Raw genomic sequence first — 20,083 nt, 5'->3', positions numbered from 1 at the left:
AGAAGAAGAAGAAGGAAAATAAGAAGAAGAAGAAGAATGAAAATAAGAAGAAGAAGAAGGAAAAGAAGAAGGAGAAGAAGGAGAAGAAGAATGAAAATAATAAGAAGAAGAAGAATAAGAAGAAGAATGAAAATAAGAAGAAGAAGAAGAATGAAAATAAGAAGAAGAATGAAAATAATAATAAGAAGAAGAATGAAAAGAAGAAGGAGAAGAAGAATGAAAAGAAGAAGGAGAAGAAGAATGAAAAGAAGAATGAAAATAAGAAGAAGAAGAAGAAGAAGAATGAAAATAAGAAGAATTCCAGTACAGCAAAAAGTGTATCTGCAGAGAGCTCCGCTATTTCTGACAGTTCTCTGACAGTTCCTTCACATTTACAGCGGTTGAAACATTGTATCTATTTGTTTCCGAATAAAAACATCTGTATCCTAAATGGAAACAAATAGATACAATGTTTCAACTGCTGTAAATGTGAAGGAACTGTCAGAGAACTGTCAGAAATAGCGGAGCTCTCTGCAGGGACACTTTTTGCCGGCTGTAGAAGGGATGAAAATCGGCCGATCGGGAAAAATTCGATTCGTGCATCCGAAGTTTGCTAATTTTCGGATTCGATGCGAATCGAATTTTTCCTAATATTCGAAACGAATTCCACTTCGCCAAGTTCGATTCGCTCATCTCTAGTTATAATATATGCCTAACATAATTTCTGGTGCCCAGGAAGGCACACATGCTGCGTACAAACCTCACATATGTGCCCAATATATTTTTTGACCCTAAAAATTCCATGTTCATTGTATACAAATCATAAATAAAACATGTATAAGAAAAATAATATGGTGTAAAATGTTATACAAGGCTGTCTTAAAATTGATGGAATTTACATGTAAAGCTGAAATATGAACTGGCCTATAAAATGTAATTGCCCCTACCAGCATATGCAATATATATGCTTAGGGTGGATCTAAAAGAGGTGAATACTTGCCTTAATCCATGTTCTTGCAACAGTTTATAGTCCGATCCTCTTCTCTCCAGTCTGGCCCTCGACGTCATCAAGTACAAAGTATTGTGCATGATGATTTAGGCGAGAGGCACAGCAACACAAAAGAGCTAATTTGGTGGTTCAGTCATCACTACCACAACCGCCTGGAGGAAGATTGCAAGACCATGGGTCTCTCTGCTAAATTATCCACAGGGAAAACAAGCATTATTTTCAACATGGACTTTGGGGCCAGAATTGGGCTTTAGGAATTCTATTTGAATGTAAATGCTAAACTTTTTTTTGGTATATTTAGGTTGAATCTTGTATTGTCTATTGTACAACACATTATAAAATCACTTCTATTTTTACCTCTACCAGCCCCTGTGACAAGTATTCCTGGAACTCCTCCTTCTTCCCCGTCTACTCCTCATGTCACATTGCACTTTGATCTCGGCCCAGCTGCAGCCTCCTTCTCCCCACTTGCTGAGCGTAATGGATTTCTACAAATGTGGATTCAAGATTTTTGCTCAGAGATACCAGTTTCTGCAATAACCCACCTAGGACCTTTCCTAGAGGATGAAAAGATTCCCGAGATACTTCCCATGATCATTCAGGTCAACAATAGCAAGATCACGCTTAATGTGAGTATGTACAATGTGAAAAAAATATGTCAGTGCAACTTTTCCTGTTTGCATTGCACAAATTACACTCAAAGAACTTTGCTAAGCACTATTTACATCTTCGCTGGTAACCTAGCCAAACCCTAATGTATTTTCAGGAAAACCATAAGCCTCTACGTAGAAAGTAAAAAAAAATGTATTGAGTCCCTATGCAAGTGAAATCTGCACATCAGTTTCCCTCAGTTTTTATGCATGTATAGTGTGAATGTGTTTAAAAACTTGTCCCCCGCTTCCCATTAAGGATTGGTACCTTTGGGGAACGGGTACCCGAAATTGACAGGTACTCACCTAGGCAATCGGAAGTGGAAGTTGTCCTCCCCCACCCCCCCGCCCCGTTAAGACTACAGGACCATTCAGAAAGTGCAGCGCTACTCGCGCATGCACAGTAGGCACCCAGTTGTGAAGCCGCAATCTGTCACAGCCAGTTGCACACAATAAAGATGCCGATGCCAGGAACACCGGACGGCCGGTGAAACGGGTTGTGGGGAGGACACCGCAGGATTGAGGGACAGTTTTTGTAGCTGCTGACTTTTACTTTTTTACAGTGTGACTGGAAATACATTTTAACCACTTACCCACCGCCGTATAGCAGATATACTGCTACACAGTGGTATTTATATATATATATATATATATATAGAGAGAGAGAGAGAGAGAGACACCATTATACCATTTGAGCCTGCGGATGCCAATCACCAGGTCCTGGCCGGTGATTATCCACCAGCACCCGGTGATTACCAACAATCACCGATGGGGAGGAACACTGTTTTTGGGGAGGAACACGAAATTAGTTTTTTTTTTTGTTTTTTACTGGACATGTTTCATAGCAAAAAGTCCAAAATATTGTTTGTTTCTCAAAATTGTTGGTCTTTTTTTGCTTATAGAGTAAAAAATAAAAAAAGCACAGACGATCAAATACCACCGAAAGAAAGCTCAATTCATGAGGGAAAAAGGACGTAAATTTAGTCTGGGTGTGGCGTTGCATGACCGTACAATTGTCAGTTAACGTAAGTCAGTGCCGTATATCAAAAAATGGCCTGGTCAGGAAGGGGGTAAATCCTCTGGAGAGCAAGTGGTTAAATTTTTTTTTTTTACCTGAACACCAAACTCATCAATTTAACAGTTTCACAAAAATCTGTTACATTTCTGGCATGCCAGGTATGCCAGCTGTCACATTTGTTTGTGCTTTTAACTAAACTGTCAAACCATCAAATGGCATAACTGATCGCTTGTGCAGTACCATGGCAGTTGCAGATCAAACAGAGGGTTTAGTTCCTCTTGACCTATTTTTAGAAGAGACACAGGGTTTCAGGATGTTACATATGTATATTCTATGTATGCATTATAATGTGGCATTGTGTATTATGGCGCATACCGATAGTACACAGTAATTGTAATTTGATTTTTTTGGGGCTTATTGTTATGGTCAATTGCAGGAAAAAAATTCCAATAAAAATTATTGGTTATTATTTGAGTTTATCAATCTGAAAATTGACTGGTTTCTTTTATGGTTCTGCTTTGTTGAACATTGTTATTGCCTTGTTATACTATGAAAATATGTAAACCCAACATTTCATTTTCTTGATATGTGCCTGCTGTACAGTGTACTTGTATGAAAACGTTTCCTGTTTGTATTGCTTCATTTATGTGAAATACCTGGTGTTCCTGCCAGTCCCTATGCTTTCCTATTAAAAACTGACCTCCCTAGGCACGAGAGCACAGTGTGGTCAGTGTTTTGGCTGTGCTGGGGGGGTAATCCAGTGATCAGGCTTATGCTGACACCCCTACATCCCCTGCACAGCCATCTTCTGCACAGCCATTCACTGGGAAGTCCAGTGTCCTGCTGTTTCACCTCCCCAGCTCCTTATACAACTGAGAGTATGTGATCACTTATAAATTAAAAGCAAAACATTTATGTATAGATATGAAATATTATAAATACCTTTTTACCCTTTTTATATTTTAAAATGATTGGTTGTTTTACAAGGTGGGGGTTTACATATACTTTAAAGTATCCCAATATTCTTATTGGTGTACTTTAGGTAAAATTCATTAGCTACTTGCCCTCCAAAGGATTTACCCTCTTCCTGACCAGGCCATTTTTTGTGATACGACGTTGCGTTACTGTAACTGACAATTGCGTGGCCATGCAACGCTGCACCCAAATGAAATTTTATGTCCTCTTTTTCCCACAAATAGGGCTTTCTTTTGGTGGTATTTGATTGCCTCTGTGTTTTTTATTCTTTGCACTATAAACAAAAAAAGACCGACAATTTTGAGAGGAAAACAATATCTTTGACCTTTTGCAATTAAACCCGTCCAGTAAAAAATTTTAAAAATCAAAATTCATCATAAATTCAGGCCAAAATATATTCTGCTACATGTCTTTGCTGAAAAAATCCCAATACGTGTAAATTAATTGGTTTACGTGAAAGTTATAGCGTCTACAAATGGCGGTATATGTACTGGAATTTTTTTTGTTATACCCGTAATGGCGGCGATCAGCGACTTATGGTGGAACTGCAGTGGGCATTCTGACACTGGGGGGAGGGGGCGGACTAACTGTCACTGACATGCCCAGTGACACTGATACAGTGATCAGTGCTAATAAAAAGCACTGACACTGAACTAATGACACTGGGCAGGCAGGGGTTAACATCTGGAATGATGAAAGGGTTAACTGTGCTCTGTGTGTTTCACTGTGTAAGCACTGCTATGCAGAGCAATACAAAGCAGTGTGCAGGAGCTGACAGGGGAGAGATCTGTATTATTTACATACAGACCTCTCCCCCATCAGTGATGCTCGGCGATCGCCGGGTGCCTGTGGGGAATCACTGGCCAGGACCCATTGAACAACAGCTAAGGATGCCAATGGCGGCACGGGTAGGAATCACCCGGAAAAGCAAAATAATGTATATATACGTGAGCTTGCGCAGCCCTGCCGCCCTGTAGCAGTATTTCTTCTATATGGCTGCAGGAAATCGGTTAAAGTCTGAAGTATTTACAATGGTAAGTGACATCTGTACAAATGGTAAACAAATAGTATGGTACAGTGCATGGCATCTTCAAGCAATGAGATAAAACATGTTTATTATTTGTAACAGGATGATGGGCCACGATTATACCCCTCTCCAATCTCTCCTGAGCCAGTTGCCTTCTCTTTGAAGAGCCTGAAAGTACAGCGGAAAGAGGATGGCGTTTTCAGCCTCACAGGTAAGGACTGTACTGAATACAAAATCTCTATATGATTTTATCTTAGTGCAAGCCAAAAAGGGGTCTACATGCATTACACAGACATGGGTGAAACAGGTATTTAAACACTGTTTACTAAAATGTGAAATGTGTACTTGTGCACAGATATTTTTTATAGCTCACTAGTAATGCTGAGGAAAGTAACATCCTAGGAAAGAGGGGAAGGAGGTTAGATTTTTCAGCCATTTTGAATAGGAATTGCTACCTCCACAGATACCTGTTAAAGTGTACCTTTAGTACCCTAGACTATTCACACTAAAAGTAGTAGTAAAGGCCCTATCTTAACTTGTTCCTATAGGTAAGCTTACTATCAGGCTTGCCTGTAGGTACAACAAATATCTCCTAAACGTGCACCATTTAGGAGATAATCACATTGGACTTCACCTCTGTATGTGCAGTGACGCTGTACATTCAGGGCACACAGTATACTATGGAATGCAGAGCGCATGCTGCAGCAGGGGCTCCCAAGTGCATGCCCCAGCCATTTAAATGGAAGGAAGACCAAGTAAAGATGGAAGCACCAGGGAAGCCAGGACAGGGCTGCGCTGGAGTGCTCTGTTTTAAAGACAAGTCTATCATAATGTGCTAATATTCAGTGCATACTAGCACATTATGAGAAAAACATGCAGGGGGCCCGATTTTTTTTTTTTTTGGCGGTTTACGACTGATTTAGGTATTTACATATTCTGGACAGCCTGTAAAGGCTCATTTTTTACTTTTGGTACCCCTTGGAGGATTGCTTTTCCTAGGGTTTGTGGCAGGCAAGGAGGAGGTGATATGTCTCCTCCTCACTGCCTGTTTTAACCCTGAAAATGCCGACCCACCATGCCACACTCAAGTGCATTGAATATGATTATGGGCCCATTCGGCAGTGGTACTGCCCACCAAAAATATATTAGGGGGTATAATTTTTGACATGGCATGCATTCAGCCTTGGGCAGCTACATGTCTTTGATTGGTGGATGGTTGTGTGGGGGTACAACCGCGGTTCTACCGCCTGTTTTTCCTTCCTCCTGGCCACACAAATGAAAGAGCCCTAAAAGCAGTTTAACATATGCCCCTGTTCAACTCTGTAGCTATAGACATTTTTGGGAAATTTATCTTCAAAGTTCAAACAAAGGCACAGAAATCCTAACTTTTATTTCTATGGGGAGCAGAATTCTGAAAGTTTGCCAGCTCTTTAATGTAAAAACAAAGCAGACATTTCTGAACTGTCAGAAACTTTACTACCTGAATGTGCAACTTTGAAGGTGCATTTCTTAACATTACATGCAGCTATAGAGTTTAGGGATGGATTGTTAGAAATCTTTTCTTTCCTGTCCATTGAGGGTCAAAGGAAGTCTTTAACCTTCGGTTATACTGACACCTATAAGAGAATTGGATACTGGCAACCAAAAAACTTCAGGCCAGCAAAGGATAATCCCTTACTATCAGTATGCCTGATAGTGTTAGTGTCCTAGGAGGATGGACATCTTTTATTAGTGTCTGCTGTGTTAAAGTGAACCTATCTTTGCTAGAACTTCTTTTCTTCAATTTTGTTTTCCAATCAAGACTGTTGTCTACATCATTGCCGGAGCTTTGTTTCTTCGATTGCAGCTATCCGGCACGGTTGTCTTCAGCTTGGCTCTTGGATTTTCACGTTCAGAATCCACTGCACGGCTAATATAGCAGTAAACTTTGGACAACTGCGTTCCATGTAGGGCATTTTATCGACTCTGGATCAGTAAAAGTTATCTTCATTTGATCTATGCTCTTTCTCACTATTCAGTACTGAGAAAGCATCTCCCCACTGCTGCTCCTGCTTACCTGCTGCCCGCCCATAAATGACTTTGGTCACCTGCCCCTATCCAACCCTCACGTGCTTCCAGTCTGAATTTTTTGAGTACTTGAGGCTTTGCCATATACCTTTAGCATATACCTTGCATTACGGTCATGCAGTCGCAATGGGGTTTATTTACTAAAGCTGGAGAGTGCAAAATCAGACTCACTTCTGCATAGAAACCAATCAGCTTCCAGGTTTCATTGCCAAAGCTTCATTGAAGAAGCTGAGGTTAGAAGCTGATTGGTTTCTATGCAGAAGGGAGTCTGATTTCGGACTCTCCAGCTTTAGTAAATAAACCCCAATGTGTCTGATTCTAGACATGGAAAGGAACAATTCTGCTGTTCTGAGTGCCTCCAGCTCACTTTCTTGTAACAGCTCCAGGACACTTGTAGCACACCTACTGACAGTGATGATGTTTACAGCATGGAGTCAGGTTGCCCTCTGCTTTTTGAGTCTGTTTTATCCTTGGAGTTCTCTTTAGCTCCGCAAGTTGTAGCTGCGTCCTGTGCTCTTTCAGCTTAGGTCTTTGCTACAGTCATGGAAGACTTTGCCTTGAATCACCCAGTTGATTACTGACTCTGACCACAGAGGCCACAAGCACTCTCCTGTGTCCTCTACTGCAGATTCTGTATCCGATTTGCTCACGGCCCTAGCAGCTTCTGAGCCATCGGCTGTCAGGGACTGTCTGATTCTCTTCAGTCCTTGATTGATGAGCCTAACCCCCAAAGAGTTGCATACCATTGCTATTATGCCCAAATTAAAAGAAACAATTTTTCCTCTTAATGATGCTGCCAATCTAACACCAAACACCAATCTAGAGAATCGGCACATTTTTTTCTACCAGTGCAATCTCCTAAGGCTGCAAAGACTTGTACCTGTTTTTCCAAATATTTCTCATTAAGGATTGTAAGCATCCTGATTAGTTATTTGCTTCCCCTTCCCTCAGTGCTTGTTAGCCATGTATCCTCTTGATGAGGATTTTAGACAGAAGTAGCATTCCCACTGTGGGTCTGGCTGTGTCTCATCTTAAAAGGAAGCATACTAAAATGATGGAGGATGCACCTGTCTTCAATGACCCAATTGTTAAGCGGTTGGAAGCCCTTTATAAAGTTTTTTTTTCTCTCTGGTGGCTCCTGCCCTTCACCTGATCATGGCTATGACTTTACTTTGTCAAACCATGTCAGATTGGTCAAAATCCCTTAAAAGAAATCCAATCACTGGTGCAGTTTACCCCTTGCTTATTGGGCATGTGGAACATGCAGCTGTAGCATTAACCTCAGCTGTGACAGTTTTTTCTGGAAGCCTCTTGTCTAATTTCTCGTATGTGTCTCATGTCAGTACATACAGTTGTGTTCAAAATAATAGCAGTGTGTTGAAAAAAGTGAATAAAGCTCAAAATCCTTCTAATAGCTTTTATTTCCATACACACAAATGCATTGGGAACACTAAACATCCTATTCCAAATCAAAACATGAAGAGAAATATATCAAATTTGTGTTTTTCCTCTAAAAAAATTGAAGAAAAGTGAATGGTAGACTGTTCAAAAAAATATCAGTGTTTGTATTCTTCTTTACAAACTTAAACATTCACTATATAAACTGAAAAATGTTTGAAGATTTTGCTTTCCTTTGAATCACTTAATTAATATTTAGTTGTATAAGCACTGTTTCTGAGAACTGCAGTACATCTGTGTTGCATGGAGTCAACCAACTTCTGGCACTTGTGAACAGGTATTCCAGCCCAGGATGATTGAACTACATTCCACAGTTCTTCTCTATTTCTTGGTTTTGCCTCAGAAACTGCATTTTTGATGTCACCCCACAGGTTTTCTATTGGATTAAGATCCGGGGATTGGGCTGGCCACTCCATAACGTCAATCTTGTTGGTCTGGAACCAAGATGTTGCACATTTACTGGTGTGTTTGGGGTCGTTGTCTTGTTGGAACTCCCATTTCAAGGGCATTTCCTCTTCAGCATAAGGCAGCATGACCTCTTCAAGTATTATGATGTATTCAAACTGATCCATGATCCCTGGTATGCAATAAATAGGCCTAACACTGTAGTATGAGAAACATCCCCATATCATGATGCTTGCGCAACCATGCTTCACTGTCTTCACAGTGTACTGTGGCTTGAATTCAGTGTTTGGGGGTCGCCTGACAAACTGTCTCCGGCCACTAGACCCAAAAAGAACAATCTTACTTTCATCAGTCCACAATATGTTCCGCCATTTCTCTTTAGGCCAGTCAATGCGCTCTTTGGCAAATTGTAACCTCTTCAGTACATGTGTTTTTTTTCAACAGTGGGACTTTGCGGAGGCTTCTTGCAGATAGCTTGGCTTCACATAGGCGTCTTCTAATTGTAACAGTACTCACAGGTAACCTTAGACCTTCTTTGATCTTCCTGGAGCTGATTGTTGGCTGAGTCCTTGCCATTTTGGCTATTTTATCCATTCGAATGGTAGTTTTTTGCTTTCTTCCACGCCTTTCAGGTTTTGGTTGCCATTTTAAAGCATTTGCAATCATTTTAGCTGAGCAGCCTATCATTTTCTGCATTTCTTTATATGTTTTCCCCTCTCCAATCAACTTTTTAATCAAGGTACGCTGTTCTTCTGAACCATGTCTGGAATGACCCATTTTCCTCAAAATTTCAGAGAGAAATGCACTGTAACCAGCATGTACAACATTTGCTGCCTTCCTTCCTTAAATAAGGGCAATAATTGCCACCTGTTTTTCAAAGAATGAATGACCTCACTAATAGAACTCCACACTGCTATTATTTTGAACATGCCCCTTTCAATTAGTGATTCAATTACACAGAATCAGCAGCATGCATGTCATGACTGTTGGGTCTGTTGGATTTCTATTACTCTACTACACCTGCTAGTAAATTATTTGCCATGTAGAAATATAATTTCTACCAAAAACAGTGATTGATCAGGTTAGTGATGCTATTTTGAACACAACTGTATGTGTAGGGCACTCTGGCTAAAGTGCCAGACTCTGGAACGTTTTTGTGTACAAGGTTGTATCTGTTCTTGATAGAGTTCCATTCGACCAGTTTAACTCCAGATCTCTGGAATGCAACATTCAGTCATCATGGGACAGGTTGAACCTGTCTCTGGAAAGACTGATCTGTTTTTCACTGGGGACCAGGTTGTCCCTGGCTTGTTGGCTTTGGAGTCAAGGAAATATTTTCTTACTATCTTTGAAAGATGCTCATGATGGATGCGTCTATTTGCATGGGGAGGGTCCTGGAGGAGTCTTGTCTCCTGATCAACATCCTGGAATTCTGACTGTTTATACAGCATAGGGTCTTTTTTTGTAGGGTCAGTGGCATACATCAATTATCAGGGAGGGACCAGGAGTCTTCTAGCAGAAACAGAGGGAGAGTTGATCCTGTCCTTAACAGATTTTCACATTCTTATATATACTTTGTGCTCTAGCCTTGTCAGCTGTGTACATCCCAGGCATAGGCAGTTAGGCAAAATATTTAATCAACTGGCAGCATCTGGACCCAGGGGCAGTGGTCCCTGTATCCTGGATTGTTCCAGGATCTGTGCTGCAGATAAGGACTGTCAAATGTGTAGTTACTGGTAAGGAATTCTCTAGCCTAAGCAGTGAATGCCTGGTTGCTTTTTGGGATCAATACACTTTGACCTAAATTATATATAAAAAGGCTTCTTACATGTCTATTTTGCAAGATCAAGATTGATGGCATTCATCCATACTGGCCCAAGCAGCTGTGATATGCCTGGTAAGCATTGCCAGTTCATCAGGATCCTTTGTCCTAAATTACCATCATGGGATGTGAAAGGCATAGTGCACTTGGTATGAGTATTGGAGCTTACACCCCAGGATTTTCTCTGGACCACTGTTTGGCTCTCATCACTGTCATAGGTCAGGTTTTTGCGCTTTTTATCCTTTTCAGAGATTATTGGTCTCTCACTCTTTGAATAAGACCTTTGTACAGGGGTCTCCTCCAAATTCATTCCCCAGTGACGGTGGAACCTGAATATAGTTCCTTTTGCACTTCAAGAACTGCCTTTTGTACCCATTCCTCTTTCTTCTCTCACCCGTAAACTGGTGTTTCTTGTAGCTGTCACCTGTGAGGCAACCTTATCTTACAAAGAACCTTCTTTGTTTTTGCCCAGTTCTTACTTCTTTCCCTATGACAGTTTCTGTTTTTCACGTCAAACAGGACATTTTTCTTCCATCCCTCTGTCTGGCTCCAGTTCACCAAAAGGAAATTTCTTTCCATGGTTTGAATGTGGTTCAGGATGTGTGCATTTATCTTTCAGTCACTGCTTCTTTCTGAAAGACTTGATTGCCATTTTGTCATCCTGGATGTACCCTGAAAAGGTGTATCGGCTTCTCTTTCCCATCAGTCAAACCTATGGTGTCAAGGACCCTTTCCTTTCAAGGTGCAATCTGCTAGATCTGTGAGTGCTACTTTGGCCTTTTGACACTTTTCAAGGCTACCACCTGGTCTTTTGTTGACAAGTTTTCTAAATTCTACATGCTATATGTGGAGGCTTTGTCCAATTACAGCTTTATGCATAAGGTCCTTTGGGCGTCTCTTTGAACTGCAGGCAGTCCCCAGTTTTCTGTTGTTTTCTTTGGCCTTTAGAGTTTGTTCACTGTATTGCCCATCCCTTAGTTGGACTGCTTTTGGACATTCTGATCCTATTTCCAAAAGTGACTTATTAGCATTGGCTGAATTTACACATTTAAAGTGTTACTAAACACACAACAGTAAAATCAGCGTGTCTATGCAGTAAAGCAATCTTGTTATACTCACTGTGGAACCCAAGGGGTTAATCCTCTGCATTGTGTAATAAGGATGTTTGATCCTGTTTTCTCTGATCCTCCTCTTCTTCTAATGTCCCCAATCCATCTTCTAATAGAACAGAGCCTTGGGGGCGAGCTGCAAATGATCAATTTGGTGTGTATTGCTAGAAAGTTTACTTTTTTTCTTGAGAGAGTGCATGTGATCAGCACAAGGCCAATCGGCACTGACTAGACAGATGGTCAGGGGTCCTGAAGCCTTATAAAACAATCAGGGGAGATTGAAAACTCCTTCTGCAAGCTTTAAACCAGTGCTCTGCTGGACACTGATAGAAGTCACAAGACTGCCATAACTGCTGATGGGAAAAGGTATTTAGCAGTTTATATTTACTAAAATAATTGCATTTGCATGTTCTGTGTACTGTGGGAGACCAGATATAGTGAATGAAGGGTCCTGGGTTTAGTAACAATTTAAGAACCAAATCTGTTCTAATAACCTGTAAAACCTGAAAGAAGAAGAAGAATTGTATTCAGAAGGGAGTGCAACGGTACAACATCCCTAATATTGGAAAATATGCCAAGAGCAGACAAGAGAAAAATAAGAAGAGAAAAAGATGAGGAGAAAAAATTCCTCACATAGAAAGGAAAATAATGGGATTTTAAAGGTGCCAAAAAATTTAATAGAACAATAAGAGCTAAAATATTACAATGTTTATTGTCAAATCAATTTAAAATACATTCAAGTATATAAAAAAATCATGATAATACTTATTCGGAAATATAAATCTGGTACAATATTTCTCTCAACATGTTTCGCCTTTTCAGGTTTCTTCACGAGTTATTAAATATAACACCAAATAGTTCATACTGGCTCAAATAGGCAGATAGTATATGGGGTGATTGAAATGCAATTTCAGTAGGACATAAAATTCTCAGATAATCCCAAACAGGTTGATGCATCAGATGACTGGTGGAGGGGCCCAAACAGACTATTGAGAAGTTGAAGTAACCACCACTTGCTGAGTACTCAGTATATCAGCAATTACCATCATACTTGATTGTATTGCACCAGAAATGACCAAAAAAACTTTTGTTGAATTTGGGCACTCCATCCAAATACTATTGAATCAAGAAGGAGGGAGGTGGTATGCACCAAAAGTAAGGAGGCAAATACTATAGCATGCCAACACCGCAACACCACACCCCATCAACCAGCCTGTAAAACCTGTTAATAGTTGAACAATTCTTTTTTTTTTTTTTTTTTTTTACAACATTCTTTTCAGGTGAAGAATCTTCAGATCCTGTATCCAGAGCCACACATCCTTCTTTTGTACATAGCAGCATTAGCTCAGAAGCATTACCTGAAAGTATGGAGGTAAGAAGAGCAAAGTAGCACTGCACTTTATTAGATTTACAGACACATCACACGTATACACAGTACGTTCAATAGGTAAATGTTTTACATGGTAAATCCATTCAAATAAGAATCTACTGTTCATATATACAATACATCCTAAATATTGGAACTATTTAAAGTGTAACTGTAACCAAAAAAAAATTAAGACAATCAAAAATTAAGAGTACTTAACATACTTACTGAATATTACCATTAAATATACAGGTGAAACTCGAAAAATTAGAATATCGTGCAAAAGTTCATTTATTTCAGTAATGCAACTTAAAAGGTGAAACTAATATATGAGATAGACTCATTACATGCAAAGCAAGATAGTTCAAGCCGTGATTTGTCATAATTGTGATGATTATGGCTTATAGCTCATGAAAACCCCAAATCCACAATCTCAGAAAATTAGAATATTACATGCAATCAATAAAACAAGGATTGTACATAGAACAATATTGGACCTCTGAAAAGTGTAAGCATGCTTATGTCCTCAGTACTAAGTTTGGGCCCCTTTTGCAGCAATTACTGCCTCAATGCGGCGTGGCCTGGAAGCTATCAGCCTGTGGCACTGCTAAGGTGTTATGGAAGACCAGGATGCTTCAATAGCGGCCTTCAGCTCTTCTGCATTGTTCGGTCTCATGTCTCTCATCTTTCTCTTGGCAGTGCCCCATAGATTCTCTATGGGGTTCAGGTCAGGTGAGTTTGCTGGCCAATCAAGCACAGTAATCCCACGGTCATTGAACCAGGTTTTGGTGCTTTTGGCAGTGTGGGCAGGTGCCAAGTCCTGCTGGAAAATGAAGTCAGCATCCCCATAAAGCTCGTCTGCAGAAGGAAGCATGAAGTGCTCCAAAATCTCCTGGTAGACAGCTGCATTGACCTTGGACTTAATGAAGCACAGTGGACCAACACCAGCAGATGACATGGCTCCCCAAATCAACACAGACTGTGGAAACTTCACACTGGACTTCAAGCATCTTGCAGTGTGTGCCTCTCCATTCTTCCTCCATACTCTGGGTCCTTGGTTTCCAAATGAGATGCAAAAGTTGCTCTCATCAGAAAAGAGGACTTTGGACCACTGGGCAACAGACCACGTCTGTTTTTCTTTAGCGCAGGTAAGACGCTTCTGACGTTGTTTGTTGTTCAGGAGGGGCTTGACAAGAGGAATACGACATTTGAAGCCCATGTCCAGGATCCGTCTGTGTGTGGTGGCTCTTGATGCACTGACTCCAGCCTCAGTCCACTCCTTGAGAAAGTCCCCAACACTTTTGAATGGCCTTTTCCTGACAATCCTCTCCAGGCTGCGGTCATCTCTGCTGCTTGTGCACCTTTTTCTTCCACACTTTTCCCTTCCACATAATTTTCTATTAATGTGCATTGATACAGCACTTTGGGAACATCCAACTTCTTTTGCAATTACCTTTTGAGGCTTTCCCTCCTTATGGAGGGTGTAAGTGATGGTTTTCTGCACAATTGTCAGGTCAGCAGTCTTTCCCATGATTGTGATTCCTACTGAACCAGATTTGCAGGTGTTATGGCTTAATTAGCTGATTAGAGTGGGACACTTTGAGCCTAGAATATTGCACCTTTTCACAATATTCTAATTTTCTGAGATTGTGGATTTGGGGTTTTCATGAGCTGTAAGCCATAATCACCACAACTATGACAAATCACTGCTTGAACTATCTTGCTTTGCATGTAATGAGTCTATCTCATATATTAGTTTCACCTTTTAAGTTGCATTACTGAAATAAATGAACTTTTGCATGATATTCTAATTTTTCGAGTTTCAACTGTATTACCAATAAAAGTACTATGTGGTCCAAAATGAAAACAATGCCCTTTGCTGCCTCCTTTTCATATAATGTTGCCATTTTGTTATACAGTATCTTGCCAAAAGTATTGGGCCAGCCCTCCAAATCATTGGATTCAGGTGTCCAATCACCTTCATAGCCACAGGTGTATAAAATCAAGCACCTAGGCATGCAGACTGCTTCTACAAACATTTGTGAAAGAATGGGTCGCTCTCAGGAGCTCAGTGAATTCAAGAGTGTTATCTTGATAGGTTGCCACCTCTGCATAAAGTCCATTCATGAAATGTCCTTGCTACTAAATATTCCGTGGTCAACTGCTAGTGGTATTATAAAGTGGAAGCAACTTGGAAAAACAGTAACTCAACAACAACGAATCACGCTTCTATCTGGCAATCCGATGGATATATCTGTGTCTGGCAATTGCCAGAGGAACGGTACTTGCCTGACTGCATTGTGACAAGTGTAAAGTTTGGTGGAGGGCGGATTTATGGTGTGGGGTTGTTTTTCAGGGGTTGGGCTTTGCGTCCGCATACTAAGACATTTTGGACAATTGTTTGCTCACAACTTTGTGGGAACAGTTTGGGGATATCCCCTTCCTGTTCCAACATGACTGAGCACCAGTGCAGAAAGCAAGGTCCATGAAGACATGGATGAGTGAGTTTGGGATGGAGGAACTTCATGGGCGTGTAAAGGCAGGCATCCCAATACTTTTGGCAATATAGAGTATGTTGTATTCCTTGTTGCCCTCTTCATGATAGCTTCATTTCCCCACAGTTTTTCATCTCTAAATCCCATGCACGTGCATGCATACAGTATCATTTGACTTCAGCATTGATAGCCAAGCTAAAGGAACCCCTCTACCTTTTGCAAATGCACTCTATGCCCAGCCTTGCTTTGCATACAAACTGAACAATATCAGTGAGCATAGAGGAAGGATTATAAACATGATCTTTGTAAATACACACTCCCCCTTCTGTTATTGCCCTCTCTCTTTAGTGCTTCATCAGAATAATTTTCTGCCGGCAGCAGTTGGAAGCCTCTGTTTTTTTGCCTGAGCAGCCCTTTGCAGACCACTCTGAGTGGCACCCTCGGTTATGAAAGCTCTCACCGACCGCTCTTACTGACTTTGCAGAAGTCAGTGCTCTGCTCTATGTGATCTGTCAGATGATTTTACACAATCTCATATAAAAGCTTGGAAAAAAAAAAGGAAAATGTCCTCTGTCCAGCATCCCTACAGTAGGGAGCTGAGAGCAGCTTTCACAAATGCTAGTGTCACTTCAAACTTTCCACCAAATTTCTCCAATACAATCACAGTTCCCCAACAAATCACCTGTCACAATATTCACCTCTCCACATTGTCAGCTTGGTGCCTGAGTTACATCCTGAAGCTTATCTGCTTTCACTATGCAAACAATAGACATTTCCATTCTCTGCTAGACAGGAATGCTGTTAGGAACTGACCATTGACGCTGAGACTAAAATAAGGGCTGTATAAGTCAGAATGCAGAATCTGCAAATCATTACCAACATCTCCTTGGCAGTGAGCTGCATTTTTGGCACATCTCTTACATGCCAAAACCCTGCTCAAGCTGCACATGCACATTGGAGATTTCAATAATCATTTCCATTCCACGGCTTGGGAAGGGACATGGGAATCCTGAGGAATGTTGATCTTTGCAGAAAATGTTAATATGTGTGTTAAGTTTTTAAATAGGAACTCCAGTCTAATGCTGGGATAGACTTCTCAGTTATCTGTCAATTTCAACTGCACTAATGATTATATAGATCAGGGTTTCTCAACTAGGGTTCCTCCAGAGTTTGCTAGGGGTTCCTTGAGCAGTGAGAAATCTCTGACTCTCAAATACATTTCTACTGATACCAGTGATCTATTTAGTTTTTATTTTGACAAAATAAACAAATATAATAAAATTTAGTGGAATAAAATGATTGTCACTGGAAGACAGGGTATGTGATACCTTAATATTCAGTATGTATTACTTTCAGTGTACAAGCAGTACTGTAAATGTAACAACGGTAAAATAATGGGTTTATAATGTACAATGAAAAAACATCTCAGATGATTATGTTTGTAGTCATATTGTAGAAGCTGTATGCCACATCACAATGTTCTGCATCATGTCCAGCCCTAATGTATAGAAGAACCAGCAATGAAAGGGTTCATTTATATTTGCAGTATCCATTGACAGGAATATGGAGGTGATATGTTGCCGTCTGTTTGAACCCTGGAAGCTCACACCAACGCATCGTAACTGCATCCATTGCGTGTAGTTGCAGCATGGCCCTAGTCACTTCAATGGGTCATGCCTGCCAAATGCAACAGGGGGGTCATAAAGCATCATGGCCAGGAAACATGTGCAAGCCCCTCTGGCCGCTCTGTTGTGTTAAGGGGTCAGTCTACGGAGACAAAACTGTGGCTCAACTGCCTATTTTTTACAGCCCTTGGCTGCAAGTGTACACTAGTCCAGTTTATTTACCATACCATCTAATTTGCACTCATTTTTTAAAATATATGCAGCAAAGACTTCTGTCTATACTATTAATTTGAAATGGGTGTATGGCCTCCTATGTTTTTGAATAGTGGGGCTGTGCACTGAGGAATTGTGGACTTACTGAATTACTCCTCTAATTGTTCACTTCTCTTTCTTGCTATAAGTTGATTGCATGCTTGCCATTGTCTCTTATAGTCTGCTAAGGAAACAAACACTTATTTCATCAAGTTTTTTTTTTTTTTACTAGTTTTATGCGCACTCCGGTCACTCTAATGGTGGTTCTATTGTGCAGGAGCTCCAGCAAGAGTTGCTAGCTGCTCGGGCAAAACTGGAACAACAAAAACAGCAAGAGGAGAGGCTCCTCCAAGAAATCTGGAAATATAACCCCCTGTTCAACATCTGATTGAAAGATGCCCACGAGAATCACCACTTTAATCTGCGGACTGGATGTCACTGTAAATGTGATTTTTCATATACTGCACCCGTTTAATAGCTGAACCTACAACTGTGTTGCCACCTTGTATAAAAAAAAATGAATAATAAAAGACTGTCACTGTATATTGGATTAACAAACACTTTCCTTTGATGAAAATTACTATTAAAGTGGAAGTCAAATTGTTTATTGTATGGGTAAATTTGGGAAAGGTTACAACACGGTTTTCTGCTGTCCTCTTCCCTTTTGTGGAGATTTTTGCTCACTATCAGTCCTGGAGATGGGAAGTGAGGAAAAGCTCCCCATAGTTAAAGTGGTTGTAAACTTTGGTCATGAAATCAGAACAAAGCACATATTTCTGTAGTGTTTACTTGCCTCTCTCCAAAGCACTAAGTGTCATTTCTCTCTGCTGCCTTGTTCTTCTGTTAACTGTATGAGTCATGTCTGACAAGTTTTACTGACACCAAAAGGTAAAAAGGTGACAGGGGAGGGACCTCCAGCACACAGCCTGTGATTGGCAACCTCACCTACGTTCTTATGTGCTGTATGATGGGGGGATGTCCCTTCCATCCATTCAGCTCTCTTGTACAGTGTGCAACTGTAACTCCCCACCCCCTGATTTATGAGTCTGTTAAAAAACCTTTTTCATCTCTGAGTTTTACAAGGATGTATAGAACAAATGGTGCAATTAAGCAGGTATGACTGACTAAGGAGGATCTGTTTAATCTCTGTGCATCACGTGAGGCCAGTCACTTCACTGGTTAAGGTTTACAACCACTTTAAGAAAAGCCAACCTTTAACAGATTTCACCTTACCCTCTAGCTCCCATTACTCTTACTATCTGTAGGGTTTTCCCCTCAAATTCTCTCACCTGGAAGGAGAAACTTCCCAATGTGGACATAAAAAGCAATAAAAGATCTAACCGCAGTTCTAACACTTCCTTACCATATCCAAAAATTAAGATTTTTGTGTCTACGTTCTGTTATTACATTAGATCCACATGGTACTAGTAACAAGTATTATTTGTAATGATAAAACAGAATATTAAGTTAGTACCATCCTTCACTGCCCAGACAAGGATCAATTCAGAGCCACATAACCAATGGCACTTAGGATCCTAACTGAGAGACAAAACCATGCATTAGCTCCCACTATGGACATCACCAGCTTGTCCTTTTTTACATGACAGTCTCCCAGGGAGACTGTTAACCAGAGACCGTTAACCTGTGGAGAGCAGTGCGCATTGTCAGTATGAATGGTTTGCTGTACCACTTGTAGCAATGTACTGTGTGCAGATTGCTTGTTTGTTTACAATGTAGAACACAGACAAATGTAAAAACAATGTAAAGTATTTATAAACACTAAGCCTAATTTGTACATTAACTATTGTAGCAAAAACGTTACGAATGCATTGATGAATAACTAGTTTAAAAAAGGAAAAAACAAATCCCTCAGTCCATACTGGGCAGCCTTTGTATGCCTTGCAAACAATATGCAAATGTATTTTTACTTAAAAGGGAACTAAATCCTTTTATCCTTCACAGCCAAGGAAACTGCCATCTTAAACTCTCTTTGATCTGCAACTGCCGTGGTGCACATGTGATCAGTTATGACAACAGCCATTTGACGGCTTGACAGTTTATTTGAGAGTACAAGCAACTGTGACTTTTTCATTTGTGGCATGCCTTGAATGTAACTGTTTTGGGAAACTGTTAAATCAATGGGTTCAGTTCCACTTTAACTAGGTCCATTGCACTGCGTGGCTTGTGTGCAGTGCTTACATCCTTACACTAAGCTGCTTCTATAACATACCCACTGTGCCCTTTTAGTTTTTTAGATAAGTAGGTGGAGTCTGCCTCAGTCTGACCATTGTTTTCTATAAATTAACCGATGTGGACTCTACCCACTTTTCTGTATCATGGAAGCAACATGGGCAATGATGTAAAGGCATCAATCCTGTTTCCAAGGTAATTATAGATTTATATAATGTTTGCAAGACTGCCAAGCATCCTGATGACGACTGGAGGCATTTGTTCAGTTACTCTTTAAAAAAGGGTTTATGTTGGGCTGTGTGTACACTTTTACATAAAACTATCTAAAATGTTGATTGATGCTGTTGCAGTAACATACCTGCACTTTGGTGAAGCTCGTCTGTAAACCGAAAATAAAATAATGGATTTTTAACAGTAAAACAGTAGTGTAGTAGTTGTGTGATTATCCTTTAACAGTATCTTTCTTACAGATTGGTATTTCTCCTGTGCCTCAATCAGCATCTGACAAGGTACAAGTTGTACTAGAGACTCATTTAACCACTTCAGGACAAGACCACACTTTGCTTTTGCAATGTTGCAGTTACCATTTTTTTACTTTGTCACCATTTTTGTTTTTTCCAAAAGCAACTTTCTTCC

General features: G+C 40.3%; 1 protein-coding gene across 2 annotated transcripts in view; it reads left to right on the top strand.

The window, feature by feature from the left end:
- BLTP3A (bridge-like lipid transfer protein family member 3A) overlaps positions 1 to 19,867 on the top strand; it is a 98,838-nt gene extending 78,971 nt beyond the window's left edge. The window contains exons 18-21 of one of the 2 annotated variants that reach the window (XM_089677558.1): positions 1,355 to 1,617; positions 4,761 to 4,869; positions 12,800 to 12,891; positions 17,535 to 19,867. In XM_089677558.1, the coding sequence (XP_089533684.1) occupies positions 1,355 to 1,617; positions 4,761 to 4,869; positions 12,800 to 12,891; positions 17,535 to 17,645 (575 nt within the window). In that variant the 3' untranslated portion in view covers positions 17,646 to 19,867. Of the gene's footprint in view, positions 1 to 1,354; positions 1,618 to 4,760; positions 4,870 to 12,799; positions 12,892 to 17,489 lie in introns of both variants that reach the window. The other variant, XM_089677557.1, reaches the window with a different exon arrangement.
- The last annotated feature ends 216 nt before the right edge of the window (positions 19,868 to 20,083 follow it).

This window comes from Staurois parvus, unplaced genomic scaffold (assembly GCF_062004578.1).
Source record: "Staurois parvus isolate SC_StPar_1 unplaced genomic scaffold, SC_StPar_1.0 ptg000188l, whole genome shotgun sequence".
Taxonomy (NCBI): Eukaryota; Metazoa; Chordata; class Amphibia; order Anura; family Ranidae; genus Staurois; species Staurois parvus.
Note: the sequence above shows the minus strand (reverse complement) of the source record. Positions and strands in the feature narration are given on the sequence as shown.